General features: G+C 36.4%; 1 protein-coding gene across 1 annotated transcript in view; it reads left to right on the plus strand.

Annotated features, from left to right (window-relative positions):
- The window catches only part of B3GALTL (beta 1,3-galactosyltransferase-like), a 36,011-nt gene extending 15,814 nt beyond the window's left edge, over positions 1-20,197 (plus strand). Inside the window, exons 4-12 of the mRNA XM_010179273.1 lie at positions 985-1,121; positions 2,449-2,512; positions 6,085-6,216; positions 7,090-7,159; positions 11,283-11,396; positions 13,394-13,493; positions 14,505-14,624; positions 16,572-16,716; positions 19,934-20,197. Of these exons, the coding sequence (XP_010177575.1) occupies positions 985-1,121; positions 2,449-2,512; positions 6,085-6,216; positions 7,090-7,159; positions 11,283-11,396; positions 13,394-13,493; positions 14,505-14,624; positions 16,572-16,716; positions 19,934-20,101 (1,050 nt within the window). The 3' untranslated portion in view covers positions 20,102-20,197. The remainder of the gene's footprint in view (positions 1-984; positions 1,122-2,448; positions 2,513-6,084; positions 6,217-7,089; positions 7,160-11,282; positions 11,397-13,393; positions 13,494-14,504; positions 14,625-16,571; positions 16,717-19,933) is intronic.
- The last annotated feature ends 3,342 nt before the right edge of the window (positions 20,198-23,539 follow it).

Below are 23,539 nucleotides of genomic sequence, written 5' to 3' on the forward strand. Positions count from 1 at the left end.
CAGATCCCTGAACACCCAGCTGTCAGCCTCAGGAGATACATGGGGATTATGGGAGCAAGCAAGTTTTCAGCATTTGTGTTATTGGAAGAAGTCACTAGTCAAGTACAAGATGTATTCAATTTAGTTTTATTGAGAGGAGCTGATCCACATAGAGTGGAGCAAATGTGCAAAATTCAGGGAAAATGCACTCAGCACCTCACGTGTACATGAACATGCATACTACGTTATACTTGTTTCAGTCCCTTGGAGAGTAAGGGTTCTTGCTAGAGGTTTCATCCCATAGCTTCAGTTCGTGGTTGCTTATATGGGTCCTCACCATCCTTGCAGTGATGGGGTTCTTGAAGCAGGCAGCACCCTGTAGCTTTGACTCGGTGTGTGTGGCAAATGGATACTTGGGTCCTTCTTCATTTAACCGTTTTGAAGATCAAGGTATTTAAATTGTATTTGCTTTATAAGTTCCTTAGTGTAAAAGAGGCTAGGCAGATGGAAATTCAAGATGGTTATATATAAAGTTCTTGAATGCAGTGCTTCTGAGTGTCTTGCCTATCAGTAGTCACTTTGGGCAGTCAAACATGGGAACAGGTTGCCCAGGGAGGTTGTGGAGTGTGTTTAAAACATGTCTGGACAGAGTCCTGGGCAGCCTGATCTGACTGACCCTGCTTGAGCCTGGGGGATTGGTCTCTGCATGATCTCAAGAGGCTTCTTCCAAACTCAGCCCTTCTGTGATGCTGGGATTCAGTCCTCTCTGAACTGGTGGAATCCAGGGCGTGTGCTGGAGTCTGAAAATACAGTGTGCACCTGAGGTCAAGAGAACCGCTTTTAGTTTCTTTTCTTACCAGGTACAATTTTTGTCTGGATTATTGTGAACAATACACTTTGCTTGTTTTTGTTTTCAGGTTTGCTTTATTCAGCATTAATGCAGTCATCATCTTCACTAAAAGGATGCTGTAGATGAACAAAATTGTTTCCTATATTCCTTTACAGGAGTGGTTTTTAGGTAAAGCGTTATATGATGAAGAATCTACAATAATTCACCATTATGCCTTTGCTGAAAATCCTACAGTCTTCAAATTTCCAGATTTTGCTGCTGGTTGGGCACTTAGCATTCCACTTGTTAACAAGTAAGAATTGAATTTTTAATCATTTCTTAATTGTTTATTGATAGTAATTAAGAGTGCTGAATTTGTACAAATTTTCTAGATACTAATCAATATTCTTTTAATGAGTTATGATTTCATATGGATTAATATTTTGTATAAAAGATGAAGGTCTGCCTGCAGTGCACTTGAAGGTCTTACTGCAGATTACGTAGGTACGCACAGTCAAATTTAATTTTGAGCTGTCTTTGAATTGAAGCTGCTGACTGCAGCTTAGCTGTGACTGGCAGCCTGGGATGTACTCAGCCAGTGCAAGTTGGCCTCTCATGGGTTTGACTTCAGAGCCTACACTGAGCTTTTGCTGCTGCCACCTGTATTATCAGCAACCATGCAGGTACACGTGAGTCTGCTTTAGTTTGAGGCTCTAGGGTGCATAGCAAGGCATTCAACCAGGCACAGTAATGTACAGCTAGCTCTGGGTATGCCTACATAGGCTTGTGTTCCCACTATAAACTCCCTTGATAAAATTCCATTTCTTCCTTATTCTACACATTCCAAGCTTGATTATTATAAATAAACACTGAATAATTCATTAGTAGACAGGGGTACAGAAGTAGATTTCTGTATCATTGCTGTACATGTGGTTATTTTGCCTATCTAAAAGTTAATGTCATGTCAGCTAGTTAACAGTTGTCCAGTACTAGTCGCGCAACTAGTACAATACTATCTCTTGTCATTTCAAAATGTAGTCTCCCACAGACAGCAGTTTTATTTCTGGATCTTAGAGTTGACTACATTGCCCTCTAGAAGTGTTTCTCTGATGCTCTAGAGACAACCTAGATATTTATTTCAGAGTAGATGCTTAGTTTTTAAATGAGATTTGAAAAGGTCATAAATTTCAGAAGTTGAATGCATCTCGCTGTAGCAAAGATTGACATTTTCATAAATTGAAGGTACCTAAATACTGTGCTTTGGAATACACAAAAAGATAATATTGTCTGAGATGCTGATCGATATTGAGCTTCAAACACACTGCTGCTTTTAATCTGTTGAAAATGCTATACCAGGCTGTCCACCTACTCCAGATAAGAACTTTGTTCTTGGGCAGGAAGAATGAATCAAAATGTGTGCTGAAAACTAATATTAAAATCATCACACTGTGTTCAGATGAAAAAAATTGTATGAAAAAGAAATATAAATTGCTTCTCGAGACAATAAGTACAGAAGTGTGATATTTATTCCTGCCAACTGCACCTTGCTCAGTACCAGCCATACTTTGCTGCATACACTAGTGATTGATTTTTTAAAAAATACATTTTTTGAGTAAATGTCTTCATCTTTAATTGTATAGGCTTGCAAAGAAGTTGAAAAGTGAACCACTCAAGTCAGACTTTACAATAGATTTAAAGCATGAGGTAAGCAGTGATGTGATGAAAGAAAAAATCTCTCAAGTCTAATATATTAGAGTGGTGATAAATGATAATGGAAATAACAGATTTTCTTAGAGGTTGCTAAAGTTTGAATGCAATTGCCTGTTTAATTTCTTTCCCTTCTTTTAGAATATTATAATACTTTAAAATTGTATTTCAAGCGTAGAAGAATTCAATAATAAAATTGCATTCATATATGAATACATACATGGTTGTATATAGTGAAGTATCTTCCAAGGCTTGCTCTATGAAGGAGAGACCACTTCCAATTCATGAAGCCTAAGCTGACGGGAGTAGTGCCTCAGATACTAGCCAGCCTCTCTCACTTTCTAAATCAGACTCTGAGAGCTAAATATGATGGAGTTTGGATTAAATAGTCTGAGGATCCTAACTGTTGTGTGAACAGTCAGCTCTGCAACTTGCAGCAGGGAAGTCTGGGAATCTTTTTTGCCTCTAGTTTGCAGCATTTTTAAAAGGTAGCCACTGAGTCTTCCAGAGAATGAGTCAACTGAAAGGAACATGTGAAGAAAGGAGTGGAAAGGATCTGAACAAATATCAGTGCTCCTTTTTCTGAAGCTTTTTTATTTTTTCTGCCTTCAAAAATTTTTGTGCAGCCCACAGTTTTCTGCTGTCACCAAAGTGAACTCCTGAACCAGAGTAGAAGGGGAGGATGAATCTGAAATAAGCTTGCTGATTCTGGCCTGAAATTATGAGTGATGTTTAATTCATTTTAATATTTTAAAACTCCTGAAAGTCAGCTATAAATTGTAGTTCCTGCCCAGAAAAAAACCCCACCTTATTCAAAACTGCTGCTGCTGTTCCAGATCTTTATTCTGTAATGGTTATAAACCTTCTTATTTCCAACATAAATCCACAGTGTATTTATAGAGTATAAATTGGTGGCATATTTAAATGCATTTGGTTTTGTGCCCACACTGTTCTTTCACATAGTTTCCCCTCCTTGACTGATGTATTTCTCAAAAGCAATTGGACCCCTCTCAGCTTTCATTTTGCTATGTGAAACAAGCCAGCAAGCTTTTTCTTTCCTCTTGTTAATTTTTCCACATGCAAGACCTTGGGCTCCACACTGTTAAACTTCTTTTTGTAAATTACCTCAAAGTCATTTGTATATTCCCAATATTCCAGTCTACTTCAGCACTAAAAAAACCTCTACACATAATGTAACTTAAAAAAAAAATAATTAGCAGACATTTCTTTTATGTGCCACAGATTGCTTAATGAAAAACAATTGATCACTTGTCTGGCAAAATTACTTCCATCCACTTATTCCGTAAGCAGTTCTTTGCATATGTTTCATTTCAGATTTATTGCCATTGATAACCTACTTTAGCTCTGTAGTTATTCTTTCTGCAGTCTCGTGTCTCCCTAGAGACAGTTCCATTCCCTCTCATTTATTTTATAAATCACCATCTTCTTCTTCTTAAATAATTTTTATCTCTGTGTCCTTCTTGTGTGAATCAAGACTGACAACAAATCAAAGGATCTAATCTGTGATCTTTAATGACTGTGTAGAATGTTTAGATTTATAAAGGATGATAAATGTTTTAAGTAATGTTTTAGTTCGGCAGAGTCCTGATAACATGCGCTTATAGTCCTTGGTATTTTATTGCACTCCATATCAGGTTTTTTTCAGCCTACTACTTTACAAGTCCCTATCTCTTACATCCATAACATTTATATCACTTTCCATCTGGAAGGCCTATCGTGCAAATATGGTAAAGGATTTTTGTCATGCTGCTGCTGATTTCTAGATTGTTTTTTAGACTTCTGCAGCTGCACAGCGTGTAGCATATTTCCTGATGCTGTTTCAAAACTGGAAGGGAATAATGAATTTTTTTATGTATCTAACATTTGATTTGAACTAGGACTAAGACTAAGAATATTTTTTGTCTTTTTATTATAAACCTGTTTCCATTGCTTTAGGAACAGTCTGCCGTCCTGTTCTGTAACCCCAAATGGCACTCTAACCTTACTTCTGAAATATGATAGCTTCATACCATTGTAAGGCTTTCTACAGAAGATTTCATTATTCACTGGGAAATCTTAGCACATTATGGACTTTCATAAATAATTCATGTTAAGTTACAGTTGTTAAATATTCTTTGTGCTGCAGGAGCTTTGCTTCTTTGTTGTTTCATATGATAAACATTAATTCTGAATAGCTGAATTCTGAACTAATACAATCTTAAAATGTACTGGAAGCTCTTTAGAAATCCCATCCCATCCCAAACTAAACAGAAACAGGCAGGGTCAAGAACCACTTACATCCCATAATGTGAATGTGGTGACAAGGCAAAAAGATGGCCTTGGAGATGTAAGCATATTTACTGGCTGGTCTTACCACAAGCATGTATGTGTTCAATGTCACTTCCATACTCCTCTTCCGCTCTAGGCACTATCAATAGTATTTGTCCTAATTGCCACTCATGCTTACGCATTTTCTTCCCTGTAAGAGTGGTCTTTCCCTTTAGTGCTTTGTTGAACTCATCTGCAGTGCTAAGGTCATCTGTGTTTCCAGGAGCATTGCTAAAGCAGCAGATAAACAGATCACTTAGTAATGGTTAGGCCAAGAGAAATTAGAACTTGCAAACTATAAAACTTGTCATTTTGAAAGAACCTGCAGCTGAGTTACAGTGGTTTGGCAAGTCACGATCAGCTGAGCAGTAGCAGTGACCATATTTGTTCTCACAGCTCTGTGGTCTGCATCTGCTCAATTACAAGGAAAAATACAGTAATTAAACTCTTCTGAGTGCAATCAAACTAAATGTTTTTACTTTGCAGTTGAAGCATGGGTGTAGTTATGACAACACAGTTACAATCAGCAAATTGCTAAAAAGTTATCAGTTAATTATGTTCTAATATGTGACTGTACCCTAGCTGTTTGCTGTCAAAAATCTTTCCAATCTGGAATCTTAAGATTCACAAATATGATTTTACTCTCAAGCCTGCCCCCAGTCCTAACAGGGCCTGTAACAAACTGGCACTTCTGTTTTATCCCCTTTAAGTTCCAGAAATGGCTATGTGCAGGTAGTTGGGATTTTCTGAGGTTGTTGAGACCTAAATGACATGGGCAGGAAAATAATCGCCTATAACTTAAAGTCTGTCTACTTTGAAAAGCTGAAAATTGCCACATAGGATAAAACAGGCCTAGCTGTTCCAAATTATCAAAATAATTTTAAAAGTGCAGCACAATAAGGACTTTTGTTTACTTTAAAATAAGATGTAAATATTCACTCTACCACTTATAAAGATTATTTGTTTTGACATACTTAAATATATTAAACTAATTGTAATTCTGTGAAACAAATTTTAAAACTTCTCTGTCTATTAAATTTCTTTTATAGCAATACATGTTGCATCTACAAACGTGAGCATGAAGGTATGCAGGTAGTTACTCAACTAAGGAGCAGATCTTCTGCCATATCCCATATTTTTCCTGTTTCTGTTTAGTTTGTCCTGTCAGGTGGTTTCTTTGTATGCCCTGAGAATTTTTATCCAGTTTTCAGTACTGATATAAGTGTTTTCTGTTTTGATAGATTGCCCTGTATATTTGGCAGAAAGGGGAAGGACCACATCTTACTCCAGTGCCTGAGTTCTGCACAGATGATGTGAACTCAAATAAGGTTGATCAGTGTGCAACAACATTCAGTAATTTTCTGCCACTTTGTGTAAGTACCGCATTTTAACCTCTTGCTTAGTAAAGGTAAACCTCTTGGTAAAATGCATAATACTTGACTATAGAAATCTCAAGCCTTAAGAATATTTTTCAATAAGTTAAAAAAAAAGTTTGTTCTGGTATTTATCTATTTTTGGATATGCTTTCAGCATATGCTTTAATGGATCTTTCTGCCACAGTGTTTGAGCAACACATGATCTATTTCTGTGAATACTGAAACATAAATAATCTTCTTTATTTTTTTAAATATAAATTGTAATCTAGTATTTGATGCATTAAAGTACCAACCATCTCTTCCACCTCCAGGAGGATACATTTATGGTATTATGGGTTAACTGTTGCTAGAGGCCAAAAAGTGTTCCATGTTTCCAGGAGAGCAAAATTCTAAGTGTCAAAAAGGAAAACAAAACCAAAAGGTTAAGTGATTTATTACAGTTGAGAAAATTCTAGTGTGTAGCATATAAGCTGCTTTTTCCAAGTACAGTACAGTTCAACATGTTTTTATAGTGATTAATTTCAAAGAAATTAAAAAATACTAATTTTTTTGATTAATCATTCTTAATTCAACAAGTTCTACTACTCATTCTCTTTTCCTAATGATATGTGGTTTAGTTCATGTTAGAGTACTATGTCAGTAGAAAAAGTACTTAAATAATGTTATTTCAGGAATTTTAAACCACTAGTGACTTTTTTTCTAGAGACTAAAATGTACTTTCTGCTGTATTAGTGGTACAGTGTTCTACTTGATATGCTATACAATGAGAAGCTATTTTCTCTTTCATTATGTGCATGGACATGCATATCCTATAAAATGTTACAGGCAGAGCCTCCAATTAAAAGGTTATTTTTTGTTCTGTTTATATAGGGAGAGCCAGTGAAAAAGGAAGATGTCTTTGTTGCTGTAAAAACATGTCAGAAATTTCATGGAGACAGAAGTAAGTTGTTAGTTAGTCAAGGTAGTAGTTCCATGCGATGTAGTTTATGAAATTAATATTTAAAAAACAAGCTGATACACGCTGTCTCTGTAGCCTTTTGAGACTAAATGTTTGCAAAATCCATTGGGAAGCAAGAAAGCTTCAGAATTGTAAACTTATTCTTTAGGTAGGTTTTCGGGGCTTTTTGCTGTTCAGAGTTCTTCAGGACTGCTATGAAATTTTTAAGAAGAAAAGTTGTAGTTGGTTGATGTTTCATCATCAGTGATTGGTTAACAAAAATCTTGGAGTTTAATACCTAAATTAAAAAATATGCATAAAGTTAGCTTATATTGCTGTAAATTGGAGCTGTTGCATATTAATTAATGTAGCAGCTATTAATATCCTTCAGTGTTTCCCCCAGATAACTGGTTCAGTCTGTTCCTTGTACTAGCAGTGGTAATTGTGCAGCCATATGCTGGCTGATTTAGTAATTTGAAGAAGCTGAAAGCTCTCTCCCCTCCACCTTCCTTTTGTCCTGTCCTCCCCTCCAATAAATGGTGAACAGTTTACATTGTCTTATTGCTTCTATCTATTGTCACCCTATGCAATTGGATGTGCACCAGTGTTTTATAATGCTTGGAATGTGAAACTTTGTCTCCTGTAGAAATGTGGTCATCTGTTTATTTTGTCCAAGCCATGGCCCAGATCAAGAGTCTCCCAAGTGGGCAAAACTATAGCGTGTTTCATCTGGAAGTTGTAGTGTGATACAAAATAATAGTCACCATGAAAATATGACCATAATATCCATGTTAATAACAACAACTAAAAAAACCTAGCACAGCTCAACAGGATACGTCCAACGGATATTAATTTCCTTTTCAGAGGCACAGAGAGAGACTCAGCTTCATCTAATACACAGTAAGGCTCAGCTAAGTTGAGGTAGATCCAGTGTCTGCAAAGCTTGGAAGGAAAAATTCCAAATCCAGTGATTTAACATCGGTCACTCTGCCTACTGAATGCCACCTACCAGTCCGTTCTAGTTTGCTTCTAGACATTTTGTTAATAAGGAAATTGAGGAATGGATTTTTTTTCCAGGAGTTTAATTGAATTTTTTGTGCCCTCGACTACTCCAGTTGTGTTATATTGTCACCATTTGGCTTAGTTTGTTCCTGAGATTAAATTGAAGTTACTATAATTGGAAAAAAATTGAAAATTAAGTAATGGCTAGTAGTTGTACCAAATTAAGTTGGGGGGGGGGAACGGTTGCCACACCTATTGTCAGAGGACAGGACAAAGACAAAAGTTTTTTTTCTTAACTAAATCCCCCTTTGCCATTGCATCCAAAACTGTAGGTTCCGTCATTTCTAAATTTAGACTGTTTGTCAGTTGCTGGTTTCTTTCTTCAGGATAAGATTTATGGATTTTTTTTCTTAACGTCACTGCACTTGATGAAGGCGCATTTCTAGTATTTTAATCTAGTGATTATTAGGCTATCTTTAAAGTAGCTTTTGACAAAACAAAATTGACTGCCCTGTAACTGGAGTTCACTGAAGAGTTCTTTCTGGATCCATGTTTGTTTTCTTACGTCAAAATTAAAACAAAAAAAACCCCAAACTAAGAAAGTCAGAAAAGAACTTAAGGCTTCAAAAAGATGCTGTAAACATCCTTCAAGAAACACCTGTTGAAAACTGAGGAAAATTCATGAACTTTCCTCACAGCTTCCAGTGTTATGCAGTAGAGGATAGTGTTACTCAAGATTTTGAAAGATTAATGGATGCTAGCTTCAGAGAGCTCCTTTTACCTGGTAAGTCATTTTTTTGTTGTATGCCAAGAACTACACTAGTGCAACATTAAGGATTGGAATTTGACGTGCAAAATCAGCTAAATTTTACTTCAAAATTCACTTCAGATACAACTCTCCTTTTTACAAATACTGTATATAGTGATACAAGAAACTTTCAAGACTGCAAACATGCGTAAAGGTTCTAGAATTAGCACAAATGAAATTAAGAGCTTAGAGCTGACCTTCTGTAAGTCTCTCTGTAGTGCAAACTTCCATGTGATCACAAGTATTGATACCTATTGATAAATGTTTGCATTAACAGCTAGTCAGAAATTTCAAATAGTTGTTCTTTCTTTGGAACATATGAGTTGTGAGAAATTATGAAGTATTGTGGGATTCAGTTTACAAGAGACATTCGTCTGAATGGTGACACATCGAAACAAGCAAAGAACAGAGAAAGACACTTCACTAGTAGCCCCCTTGTTAGATGCTTAACTGGGGTGAGAATCAGGTCCTTGCTGCAGTGAACTTCTTTCATTTATACAAAAAAAGGAGACTCCACTGAAGAAATTGAGAGGCTCAGTCCATAATAGCAAAAAGTTCTGTATATTAAAGCACCGTACTGAAGTTGAGGTCCTTGGTTGGAGAAAGGTGAAACAGCCTTTAGAGGTGCGTCTCTTCTGTCATGTGAAAGTTGGAAGCATTCTGTATTGAGGCCTTTCTGAAAGCTTTCTGAATTTGTTTTGAGAAATACTTTTGAAATAGAACATTTCCACAAAATAAGAAAATAATCTCCTGGGTGCTTGTTGGTTGGGGTTTTTTTGGGGGGTGGGGGGTGGGGGGAGAAGTTAACATGGCATTCTGTCGATTAATGCGTGATTATGCAGTTGTGGTTTGATGTAACAACTTTTTAGTGCATAGGAGGTAGACTTAATGTACTGTGAAAGTCCTGGCTTTGCATTTCAAAACTCCACTGTCATGTTATATGAATGTACTTTTTGTACATAATTCCCTTGGGATTTTTAATGAAAAAATTTGAGAGTGTCTAAAACTTTTAAGAGCATCATCCATTGCACAGAAGTGGGATTATATTTTTTCCAAATATTAAAACCTTTCAATTAGTGTATTGAGTTCTTATTACTCTATCCTAACAGTCACCTTTCAATTAATTTTAATCTTATCAAACTGACTATTGGTCAATCAAGATTAATAAATCCTACAAGTCTCTGTGTGATTAGAGTAGAGGAAAGTGAGCAAGTAGGTAGGCAGCAAACATCAAATTAGATGATGGCTGATCCCAGCAAGGGGCTAAAATGAAATTTTCACAAGCATCAGAGTTATATAGCAACAGTGGGAAGTTATGTAAATATTTCCTCCATTCCTACTACTAATGAGACCTACTGGGTGGTGTCAAAGAACATGAAGTAGACAAACAGTGACAGCAGAATGCCCGATGTTTCACAGTGGTTGTTCATCGAAGTCCTGACCATTTGATTTTTAAAACAGAAGAAAGTAATTTATTTTAATCTGATCAGTCTCTTGTAAACACCCTGTATTCAGGGTATTCAACTTTTTTTGTGCTACTCATGATTTATTCACTTCTGGATATATAATTTAAACATTTGCAGCATTATTAGCATTTTGTATGATCAATTTTAAATGTTTATGTCAAATGGCAAATGAATAAGAAAAGGATTGCTCTTGTAGAGAAGCACTAAGCAGTCCTCCTTTGAAAAGAATCTGCATGGGATAAAAATTGGTGTATGAAATTTATAAATGTCCTTCTGTGAGTGTGTCTCCAGAGACAGGTGCTTTTGAGCATTAGTATGACCTTGCTGTCAAATATGATGCATATAACAAAATGTAGTATTTCAGAAGGTGCATTTGGTCTGTTTCTGATTCAGAATATTTTACATGTTGTACAGTTGGGGGTGCTGTTTCTGAAATGTTATAATTTCAGTACTGGAAGAATGATTGATAGTGTTCATGCTGATGTGTGCTATAAAGTCTACCACAGCAAATGTAAAAGTTATGAATTCTATACTGGGTTAGCATGGCATAAATGTAAACATCACAGTTTTCAGTAGAATATGAACAAAACTGTAGTAATATCTTAAAAAAATATTGCTATTTAAATAAAACTGCCCTGACTGGCTTTCATGAAAAGGTAAAATTATTTCTCTCTAAATACTGCAGGAAAGACAAAAGAACAGATGTTTAGAGCCATGACGCTGTATTTGAAACAGCACCTTCATTACCATGCGAAGGAAATATGTCTGTTAACAAGGTGCATAAACATTTTGATCAAGTACTTATTTTAATCAAGGTACTTACGTTTCAATGTCAATGATTGTTTTGCAGTACCAGTTGTAAAGCAGACTTGGGAAAGAGAAGCTGCCCTTATCGAATACTACAGTGATTATGCAGACATCTCCATTCCTACTGTAGATTTAGGTATACCTAATACTGACAGAGGTGAGTTATCCACTGTTGTTGTCAGTTTTATGCAAATAACTGTCTAAAAATGCAAAGTTTTATGGATGATACATATCTTTCATGTATATTATATAATTAAGGAATTCTGTGTTTCTGTAGCACAGTTGTGCAGCCTAAACTGAAAAAGAGTGTTTTTGCCACACAGTGAATGGATGGAGAGTACAGTTTACCTATGTAGGTAGAATGTTCTTTTTAGTAAAAACCTAAATATTGTGAGTATGAAAGCATGGTTCGCTGATACACTCCAAGAGACAAAAATCGGTGTTAATACTGTGGTAAGAGTAAATGAGTTATTGGCGATCTTGAGTAAGACTGTGCTAGCAGTGGTAGACTGTGGTAGCAGAAGTCGTAAATTTATGTCAAAAGAGCTCAGACAGTACCAGCTGGTTACTGAGCATAAACTACTTGCCATATGGTGTTCAAATATTGTATGCTTGTGCCTAGTATGTCTTGATTTAAGCACAAAAACTAAATCTTAAGATTGGAAGATATTTTTATGACAAACAAGGTGGTTTTGAAGTAATTTGCTTTGTGTTTTATTAGAAAAAAAAAGGCTATGGATATGATGGCTTCCATGAGTTAATTAATTGTAGGGCATTTTCTTTCATTTGATCTATTATACTTAGGCTTATAGTCTCAGCTACAAACTATTACCTCCTCAATTAGAGGTGTCCAAGCTGTGGCCTGTTAGCTCTGTCTGGCTCAGTTGTCCTGATCTCTGGCTTATTTCTGGCTTCTTTTTTTGTCCTCCACAAGGTCTATTAGAGGCAGAGAGAGAATAGTCAGGGATTTCCTTTTGCACAGGGGCAGTGTGACATGTGCAACCAGTGAGTGTTTTCAGGAGGTAGCAGAACTGCTGGGCATGTGTGGACCATGTGTAGGAGCTGTCCCCAGCAGTTCGGTCACACCACAGGGAACAGACCTTCCACGTTTGGCCTTTGAGCATTGCCGTGGGGAGCAGTGGGACCTGTGGGCTACTGGCATTCTGAATTAAACAAATTCTGCTGAGTTTACTCTAATAATATTTTTGTCCCTCTTTTGACATGGAATATAGTATAGAAATTTTGGTTTTGATTTTGTAAATGTTTATGTATCAGTCTGCATTAAGTTCATGGTTTGGCAAAATCAGCAAAGCCAGAACTTCCTTCATTTCTTGTTACTGCATTTTCTCAAAAAAATCTTTAACTGAAAGTAGCTTCAAATATAGTATCCTATCCTTACTTTTAATGCTTGTTTAGCAAGTATAATAATTATTTCATTAGCCAATCAACTGTAATCTAGGTGAATAAAGACTGTTTGCAATTAGACTTTTCCAAGATCTAAAAATGCCGTGGTAGGAGTCTGAAACTTCTGTTTCTCTTGTGCTGCTCATTCTGACCAAGGGTGTTTCACTTCTCAACTCCTAGTAAAAGTGTGTTTTAGCTCTCAACTTTATTATAGTGTTGTGATAAATGTTAAGACCTTTCCTTGGAAGAAGTCATCAGGACCTGAGTTGCTAGCTATGAACACAGTAGATTAATTTAGGCTAAATATTTACAGGGAAGCAATGAACCTGCCAGATGCGTTATGAAATACTATAAAGGTATCTTGGTGTATTTGCAGAATATGGTTGTATCATTGTTTCCTCATTTTACATTTTTGGAAATTAAAAGTAGCAGTTTGTCAGGTATTGTCCAACAGCTTAATAGAATAGCTAGAATATAGGTTATTTTTCAAGTTGCCGTAATTCAAAGAATTTCCATACTTCAGCTTCCTTCAGAAGTATGTTCCTGCATAGAAAATAATAATTGTGTTGGAACAATTTGTACAAATACCATTCAGCGCAATGAAAGAACTTGCATCTCAAGTATTTTACAAGTAATTTCCAGAATGTTTTGCATAGTGCTGTAAATTATTTATTTAATTAATGAATAATCATTTATTACAAAATCTCATTGTGTTTAAATTTACATATTCTGTTGTTTCTCTTCCTTTAGGTCACTGTGGGAAAACTTTTGCCATTTTGGAAAGGTTTTTGAATCTTAGCTCCCCCAGAACTCCTTGGTTAGTCATAGTGGATGATGACACACTGATAAGGTATGCATTGCACTATGTATGTATGCACTGTTCATGTCAATAGGAGTTTTAGCAAGATTCATATCTTCTTTTGTATTTAAGAGATACAGCTACCTTATTAATGTAGATTTATATTCCTTCAAGAAAAAAAATTGTCACTTTCCTTCAGAGTTACATGGCTGATATTGAAAACAATGTAATCTTGTAAATTCATAAAAACTATGCAAATCAGTGTTATTATGTGTTTACAAATTGTCATAGAATCATACAGTGTATTGTGTTGGAAGGGACCTTTAAAGATCATCCAGTCATACATTGTGGTTCTTCAGCATGTCATAGGCATGTCTGAGCTGATTGGTTTTAGTCATTTGCTAATACACTTTCTAAGATGTATTCCTCACATAAACGTGCTGAAAGAAAAGTTCTGTAAAAGCTACGGCCACCCAGATTGGTATCCAGGGACTTCCCTTTCTTAGAAAAGTAGTTCCCATTCACATGAAAACTGACTGCAGTATAAGTGAAATGAAGCTTAGTGATCAATCGGCAGGATCACATGGTCATAAACATGAGAATAAGTGGTTCAAGGTAATACTTTACCTTAAATGATGTGACAGAAGAAGAGTTCGGAAGAGTTTATAACTAGATAAAGCAATATTTATATAACTAAATCAACCTTTTTGTTTTTCAGTTCCTGAGGAGAAAAGATTATTTGCAAACATCTTGCCACTCTTTGGAAAAAAACATTTCATGTTTTCTCTGAGATGAGACTCAGTTTTGTTGAGAAACTTTGCTTGCTTCTTCAGAAAAGTATTTTTAAGCCAATTGATTCATCATTTGACCGAATTAGGTTCATAGTAAATAACCCATCATAAATTTATCTTTAAAAGTTTGTGTCTCTGTTTTTTAAAAATTTCTGAATTTCTCCTGTCATTTTTGTGGTGTTTACTAGAATGCCATTTAGGATAGAAATGCCTGTTTTAAAATGATTGTCTACATAATTTAATTCTTTTAAAATGGATTTTCATACTACAGTATCTTCAGGCTCCGAAAATTGCTCAGCTGCTATGACCCGAATGAACCAGTGTTTCTTGGAGAGCGTTACGGTTACGGCTTGGGAACAGGAGGATATAGTTACATCACTGGCGGCGGAGGGTAATTTATTTAAACTCCTACTGAGATCTACATCAGTCCCTGCTTTGAATGCAAATGTTTTGAATTACAAGACAAATAAGTTGCAGCAGAAACTGTGATGTTTCCTAGTACAATTCAAATGTAATGATTCTCAAAGACCTAAATGTCCTAACTAATAAGAAGTCGTGCTGTCCACTGGGAACAGATCTGTAGAGCAGAACAGTTGGTGCTCAGGACCATGCATGCTTCAGGAAGGGTCATTTCAGCTGACTGTGAACTGAGTACCTGTTAGTACCTGAGTACCTGCACCACGTGTTCTCCTGATACACATCATGCAGCCTTGTTTTGTCTGATAGATTTAATTCTGCTTACTCAGAGACCATCTTACAGAGTGTCGTAAGCAGAGACAATTGGAATAGTTGCTTTAAAAAATGCACTTTTGATCTGAACTGTTGTGGAGTTTGCAGGAGCACCCAAACCAGCACATCTAGAGATACAGATGACCACAAGTAAAATATTCTTTCCTGTTCTTTGTCTTTGTCCAAGCATGGAGAAAAGTTATAGCAGTTCTCTTTCTGGTTTTTAACTTCATGCAATGATTTATGGACAGGTAGCTGAGCAAGGAGTTTAATGTTGATGTCCTGGAAAATAGTTTCTCATAGAAAGAGATCATTGTAAGTTGATCTCATGCAGGAGACACAGGGGTCCCTGTGATTGTGTGCAAATTTTGGTTTAAATTAACATGTATATGAACTTCCAGGTTGGCTTATATTGCAATAAGAACAATCTTAAGACTCTGATCAGTCCATCTTGCATGTCTAAAACCAGCAGTTTGGATATCTGAATGTCCTTAGTGCCTTTCTCTGTGAAAAATAATGGCTATAGTAATTTACTAGATATTTATTCATCCGTGAGTAAGTAAAAATCAGTTGACTGGCTTTCTCATTGTTTTGCATAGTTGCATAAGATCTCACTTAAGCAGAGTTTGTGCTTGAGTTAAGAAAAAACCTTTTGACTGGTGCTGGTACATTTGTTCGTTACCAATTATGTGCTTCTGCACCTTTTTAGTGTTTGTCTCTTAGTTTCTATTCTGTCACCTAGATGTGGAAGTTTGGGGCTTATTTACATTCTCAGGTTTGAGGAGATAGAGGCACAGATCATCCATATCTGTAGAAGTTTTGCCATGCCCCAGTGTCAGGCGAAGGATTGTCATACAGTGAATGAACTCATGGAGCCGTGTAGCGATTTCAGAGTGTGAATCTTTCTAGTGTAACTTGTAGTAGCTATTCTGATCAGGCTGGGTGGATGTTGTAACTTCAGAAAAGGCCGCTATGGAATACCAGGCATGAGTATATTACCTCAGCTGTTGAATTTAAAATATCATCATGCTTCTGGTCTATTTAAGGCTTATTTTAATGATAATGATCTAACAGCTTCAGGCTCTGGTTGGTATTTAGATGAGCAAGAAAGTTAGGATGAACTGAAGAGCCTTGCAGTGGCTTCAGGGAACATTCTTCACTTATGGAGAGAGCTGTATTAGAGAGGATTCAAGGAATGACAGGTCAGGTTTAGGGCTCTTTTCATTTAATTGCTGCATGATAACTAACTGGACAGTACATTGGAGTAAGACAGGGGAAAAGATCTCTTTAAAGTCCTGGGCAAATTTAAGAGGAATTATCAACTGTGGCAAAAATGGTGGCTAGCTAAGTAATTGTTGGAATAACGACGATTGGCATAATTGGTATAATTAATTTTAATTATATAAAGTAATTATCTTCCAGAAAATGCCTCTTACACTACTTGTCAGTACTGACTTCTCAAATTTTGAAATTTCATTTATGTTGTACCAGAGGGCTGCATTTTCTCTTGCAGTTTTATATCATTTACCAATATTTGTTAATTACAGTCATTTGGTTTCTCTAGCAGTTATTGTCTTACATGTTTCATGTGCTTTCTTTTTGTATTCAGGATGGTTTTTAGCAGAATAGCTGTTCAGAGGCTACTTGCTAGTAAATGCCGGTGTTACAGCATGGACGCACCAGATGATATGGTCCTTGGGATGTGTTTCAGTGGCTTAGGAATCCCTATAACGCATAGTCCACTTTTCCATCAGGTCAGACAGTTACTTTTACTAGTATTTAAAATGTATTTTATTATTTTAAGTACACATATAAAACAGGGCTTATAAATATTGCAAACTCATAAACATTGCAAACTGGATCAATGTGTAATAACTATAACCAGGATACTGCTGCTATATCGTATTTTCTTCCAGAATGAGTTTGATCAAGCAAATAAGAATATTCTCAAAGCATGGATTACTACAGTGCTTTAATAGTTTATAAGCTATTTCAGTTACCCTATGACTACATTTTATAAAAAATTCATTTTATAAACTGCAATAGGAGGTGGGAACTTAGGAAAACAAGGATAATTAGAAGCCACATGCTTTGAATACTTGTGATATGTCCTTTTTTCTTCAGGTAATGTAGCACTGGCTGAAATTTGTCAGTATATTTCTCTTCTCTACTTATCCAGTTTTTATATTGAGTCAGTGTTTACTATTTTGAAATATCTCATTAGTGAAGACATAAAATGTAAAGTATTCCTAGAACTGTGGCTTTTGCACTGGATTCAGAAGAATGGTATAATTATGATAAATTGCCCTATGTTAGCATGAGGGACAAAGAGGTCACAAGCCATAATTTTCTTGTGACTGTGTTCTCCAGTCTGGGAGAAGTGGGTTGGAATAGATTTCAGTCTTGTTTCTGTCTTCCAGAATACTTAACAACCTAGCTGTAGTGTCACAGTGAAAAACTCGATACATTAAGTCCCAGAGAGACTTGTTGACTCGTAAACCAAATAAACAGTTTACGTTCCTCCCATGGCATCAAAGAGAAGAAGCACTTGGAATTTTTCCCAAACAGTGCATTTAAAAAAAAATAAATCAGCATTTAAATCAGTGCAGTGTTTGATGTTTTTCAGGTGTTAATCTAGTTTAAAAACTGAGAAGATCTGTGTGAACTGAGATTAAGATAACAGACTACTTGAAAATTAGTGAATTGCCATGTAATTCAAAGCAGATTTCACCAGGGAGGAAAGTTTGCTATTTAGATTATCAGGTTTTCCTATATTAAGATTTTCTTTCTGGTTACATTTACTACTTAAAGAAATGGGAAGACTTGAGTATAAACTATTCAATATTTTAATTCCTTGTTCATATAAAAAAATCCTATCTGTTTACTTTCCTGTTTTGTTTATCACTCTTTTCAGTATAAGTATGAAAGAAAGCAAGTATTGCATCTTGTAAAATCAACAGCGTTATTGAATAATTTCTGCTTGCACAGGTGTTTTAAAAAAACCCCAAACAACAGCCCTTATACAACAAAATTAAGCACTTACTTGTAGTTCTTAATGGTGTACATTTCATACTGAATCACTTTGAAAGTTAAATCCTAGCAGTTTGATTTTGCCACACAGAAAATTACGCTTGAATTGTAATTTGTCTTTGCTGTTGCTTATAACAAATTCTCATTTAATGTACCTTGAACAAAAATTAACCCTGGGGTGAAAACTACCAAATAAAAATTGAGTGTGCTTATTCTGTGAATTCCACTATTATGCAACAAATCTTTTAACAATGAGAAAAACAAAATTGGATTTTCTGTCAACCAGAAAATTATTTTTTAAAGACTTGACTGAAATATTATTATGTACAATGTCCCTTGCAGTACACGAATCCAAGTTGTGATGAGTATAGATTATGAAACAAAGCAAAGAGCCCTTCGTCCTTAGGGTGCCTGTGATGTAGCAGTGTTTGCTGGCTCTCACTGGTTTGCTGTTTGCTGCGCACTAAGGTAGATGCAGGTTCTGTAACCTGTTCCTGAGGCTTTTGGCATGATGAGACTCTTACAGACAACAGGAACCTTCCCTTGTTGAGTGGCAGCCAGGATTGTGGCCTTAAAATACAAAATCTGGGCAAGAGTATTTGGATTTTGTGGAATGCCCAATACAAACTCTAGCACAAAAAAAAGCAAAGATGACAATAATTGATTCTACAATATGTAAGGAAGAAGGAATTAATGGAATTTCTATCTTAGGTTCAACCACCTATAAAGCAGTATGATTCTTAGAGAGCAAAGTAATAAAAATGATAGTTATTAGAGCAGATCTCATTCTTTTAGGATTATCTAAACACTTAAATTTCGTCTAGCTCAATAAAAAGCTGACTGCTTTTGTAACAGCAAAAATCTTTGGTCTCAGATATCTAAAATCTTTCTATCCAGCGTAAATTCTTCAGGTTTTCGAAGCTTAAATGTTCACTGAAGTTTTTTTTTTCAAAAGTCTTGAGGGAGACAGGTTCCATCATGATTTCTCCAGTGGAATTTTTAAAAATAAGCACTCTGTGTTTTAAATATCAAAATAATAATTATAAAAACCCCAGCAATGCCACATATTCGGATCTCTTAATGTCAGATTCTGTTGCCCAGTTTAAGACTGGAGTGTATGCAGAACTGCATGAAGCACACAGCATGCAGAATTCATTAACACCACCATACGTAGGTGAAGCATGCAGTATTAAACCAGTTACTGGCTTAGGCACCAAATCAGCGATTCGGTATCCACATCACTCAATCTTCTTGTGTTTTACATGGGGAAAAAATAATGCATTTCTCTTTATAAAAACTCTAGAATGGCAATATCTAGTTACATTACCAGGGACCACTACAGGTGGGACAAATGAAACTTGCTTGGTGCATTAAGAAGTCAGCTGCATCATGTGGCATCATCTGATAGAGAATAACAATGCGGTTTTCCAGCACTATAGTATTTCCTGCATCTGGTAGCCTTTCCCTGTCATAAAACTTCATATATTTGTGCTGCTTATGGCCTAATTAGAATCCTACAGTCACACTGGCAGTGCTGGCTACTCTCAGTAAGAGGAGGGGCAAGAGAATATTACTTAAAATCATTTTATCATAATTAAATCAAAGCTGTATTTTAACTGATGCAGTACGAGCTATGGTGTTTTATCACTTGTTTTCATAGATGGTGACTATTTCATCCTGAGACACAGGGCATATTTCATATCAGTGTACTTGATAGCATGATGACTGCAGCGCGAGTTGAAGATCTAAACTAATGCCTATCATGTGATGTAATAGAATGGTGTAAAGTCCCTTTCTTACCATCTTGTGTATTTTGTTGGTTGCTTTGTAACGATACAAAGGCCATTGAATGGTGTTGCCATTGAATGGTGATACTTTCTTCTTCTAAAATTGTTCTTCATCACTGAGTAGTGGTGGTTTTGGTTTATTCTTCCATCTTAGGCACGGCCAATGGACTACCCAAAAGATTACCTTTCTCACCAAATTCCAGTATCGTTTCACAAGCATTGGAATATTGATCCAGTGAAAGTGTATTTCACATGGCTGGCACCAAACACAGAAGAGTCACTTAATGGAAAGAAAGTTGTGTATAACAGGGAGGATTTATAAACAGTAGAAGAATTTAAGTGCTGATTAACGTACTGCAGATGAGAGATAGTCACTACTGTGATTTTTTTGGTGTTCTCATGTTGTTCATCTGTTTATGACATAGAAGTGTTCCTGCTTCTTACATTCCTCCAGAGCAATGGAAGAAGGCACCTGATTGACTTTTGGATTCTTTGTTACACTTGGTTTCTTTCTAAAATGTTTTTTGGCTTTGTATACCAATGAACTTGACACACATTTAAAGCGTCTCATACAATTTTATCCGTTCTGGTTTGGACTTTGAGTCAGACGGCATCAGTTTACATCTCCTTCCTTTGTTGTCTCAAAAGCTCAACTGATGTATTTGAATATTGATCGCGCGTTGAACATTCACTGAACAACTTCTCTCATTGACTTAAAGGAAACAGCTATTTAAACTGCTCTGGAACTGGTTCTTGGTAAGTCAGAGAGGAGGCACGACTTTGTTTCTGTGGCCGGGAGGTAGGTTGGGCGAAGGCTGCGTTCCTTTACAGTTACTTCTGATAGAAATATTGCCATTTCCTGGGATAGATGGACCAAGTATGGTACCTGTTGTACCTTTTCAGTTTATTAAGGTTTGTGAGAAGAGTGATGTTCAAAATGGAAAAAAAGGTTAAGGATAGGGATTTCTTAAGTGGCCACGGGAGGTCACTGTGGCTCCTTTAGAAACCTCAGTCACTGTGTATCTATTTGGCAAGTATAAATGTGACTCTTAAGGATTTTTGCAGAACTAACACTTCAGTATTTCTGATGTGTGTATTTCAATAGTATATGAATGCCAGCTTTACTATTTTGTAGTATTTCTAATTTATATCATCAGGATAAGTAACTTTATGCATACTACATGTAAAGAGTGATTCATATTTAAAAAGTTCTTGATTTTTTCTTTGAGTAATTCAGTTTTGTAAAACTGTTTGTATAGAAACTGTTCTAAACTAATTTTTATACTATAAACCAGCTTCTGTTAAGATGACAGTATATAGCACTTGTATGCTATTATTTAACTTCGCTTGCTCTATTGTAACCAAATACAGGGTCTTAAAGCCATACTGCTGAAGTAATTTGTGTTTTGTTTTCTTTTGGTAGGTTAAAAATTGATTCCACTCCAAAGTAATGCAATACTCACTTTTAAGTTGAAGTAGGGGATCCACTGATTCCTGTTTCAGTGATTACTGAAGTTGTATAAACATTTGTTTGTGAACGTAGCTTGTGGAATTTTAAGCATTTGAATAGCAAGCACATATTCATAATAGATTCAAATTCTGATTAAATAGGACCAATCCAAGTTATGTCTTTTTTTCTTCCCACTATCAGTGCCTTAAGCATTAGACATTTCACTGCTACCAGGACTATGTTCTCCAGTACCATGTGTGAACTGTTTATTACGTTTACTGTTTAGAACTGTGAAAGCTGAATAAAAGGATTCCTCTTTAACTTTTTGTGCCTTCTTCCTCTTTGCAAACCGAGTACAGGATTATTTAAGCACTGGTGCCATAATTTTATCACCTGAAGAGTATTCTATGGTCAGTTGTGCTAAGGCAGCTTAAAGTTTGATGGTTTTTTCCATATTCTGTCCTGAGATGCTTCCTCAGATTAGGTTAATTTTCAAGTCTATAGTTTTGTGCAAATGAAAAATGCTTTTGCAATGGGCACCTTATGTGATTGGGAATCTTAATGCTGTCACAAAATATATGTCACTACCAGATTCTCCAGAGCTCTTGCAACGTAGTCCAGTCACTTCCCTCTTCAGACTGGTGGTATTTCACACCTTGGGCCCTGTGGAGGCAGGATGGGTCAGGCAGAGACCATGAGCTGTGTTGCACTTGTAAACTTCTGTTTTATGTAGAGATTGGGAGCCATCGACTCATTCACTGCCTGCTTACTTGGACTGTCACTTCTGGTCTGACAAATGTAATTGTAGCTGTCTTTAAGTCTGTCTTTTCTCTTGCCGTTAGCTCTGGGTTTTACTGCAAGGTTTTGTACGTATCAGTAAGCGTTAGACTCTGATTCTCATCTTCATAGTTTTGAAAGCAGTGAAGCAGTAACTTACTCAAGTATTCTGCCCCCCAAACTCTGACTTCTGAGACCTAGTTAGTGATAGGCAACTGTAGCAGCAGCGTGACAAAAGTGACCTTGTATTCCACAAACTAAGAAATAGAAGATTTTTTTCCAAGCAGAGGATTCTCAGAGAGTTTCTGAAAACAAGATGTGAAGCTCTCTATATTAAATTCAGTTTTAGAAGACTCAGCAAGTCTGAAACCTAAAGACAAAATTGCAGATTAATGAGCCTGAACAGTACTAATGTTTCTGAGGAAAATCAAGGGGAATACAAATGGTATAATGTTAAAGCAAAGAGAAGGGGAATTCACAACTCACCTTTGTAACAGGCAGATTAAGATGAGACTGCAAAGCTGATTGATTGCTTAAAATTCCCTTTCTGGCACATTCCAGAATTGCGGTGTGAAAAAGAAAATCCAGGAATCATTATTGACTGTTTTTAATGTTTATAATATAGAAAATTACCATGTGTTAAGATATTTATTTCATGACATTCCCTTGATAATTTGGTTGGTTGGTTAATCTGCTTTCAGGAGCCAGAAAAATTTTGCAATACTGGTACGTTCAATGTAGCAGGATGTGTGCAGGATGAGAGATCGAAGTATTTGAGTCCCACATTTGATTGCAAGTGAGAATTAGGGCTGTGAATCCATTTTTATTTCCCTGCATCTGCAAATGGCCCAGGCATGGAGAGACCCAAAAGGACCTGACCTTTGTCTGTCCCTCTGTGAGAAGGAAAATGAGCAGGAGCCTGAGCCGAGCTTCCCAGCTGGGAAACTTCTTTTTTGTGCAGGAAAACTTTGCCTCAACACCAGCTCTAGTGACTGCTGACTGCAGGGAGGAGTCCCAGTGAATTTATTTTCAGTTCCTTAATTTCTCATGGTTCAGGACTTCTGTTATCGTGGCTGGAACTAGAATATGACTCAGCCAGAGGCCCAAGATCCCATGCCATTAGATTCCTGGAAGGTGAGATAAACACTGAGTAAGGACTACCATAACAGGCTACCGTGAAGTGCCTCCAGAGCCAGTAATGCCACTTCATTACCGGAAAAACATGGAAAAGTAGCAAGGGGTTTGCTTTTTACAGCACCGTAAAACTCTGGAAGCTTAAATACTGGAAAGAAAAGATGCTGATATGAAGCCAGTGCCAACCATAGCCAATGTTACAACTCAAGTTCTCAGCCATCCTTGCCATTCACTCCTGAAATTCCTTTTGAAACGTAGCAGTTGTGGACCATGGTCAAGGACAAAGCGGATATGGCTATGTGAGCTTTGGACATTGGGCATTTCATTGGATTCCAGCAGGGACAGTCCCAGATGAAGGCCTAATCAATCAGTCTGTTTAGCCTGAAGCCCATCAAGGTC

This window comes from Mesitornis unicolor, unplaced genomic scaffold (assembly GCF_000695765.1).
Source record: "Mesitornis unicolor isolate BGI_N332 unplaced genomic scaffold, ASM69576v1 scaffold36122, whole genome shotgun sequence".
Classification (NCBI taxonomy): domain Eukaryota; kingdom Metazoa; phylum Chordata; class Aves; order Mesitornithiformes; family Mesitornithidae; genus Mesitornis; species Mesitornis unicolor.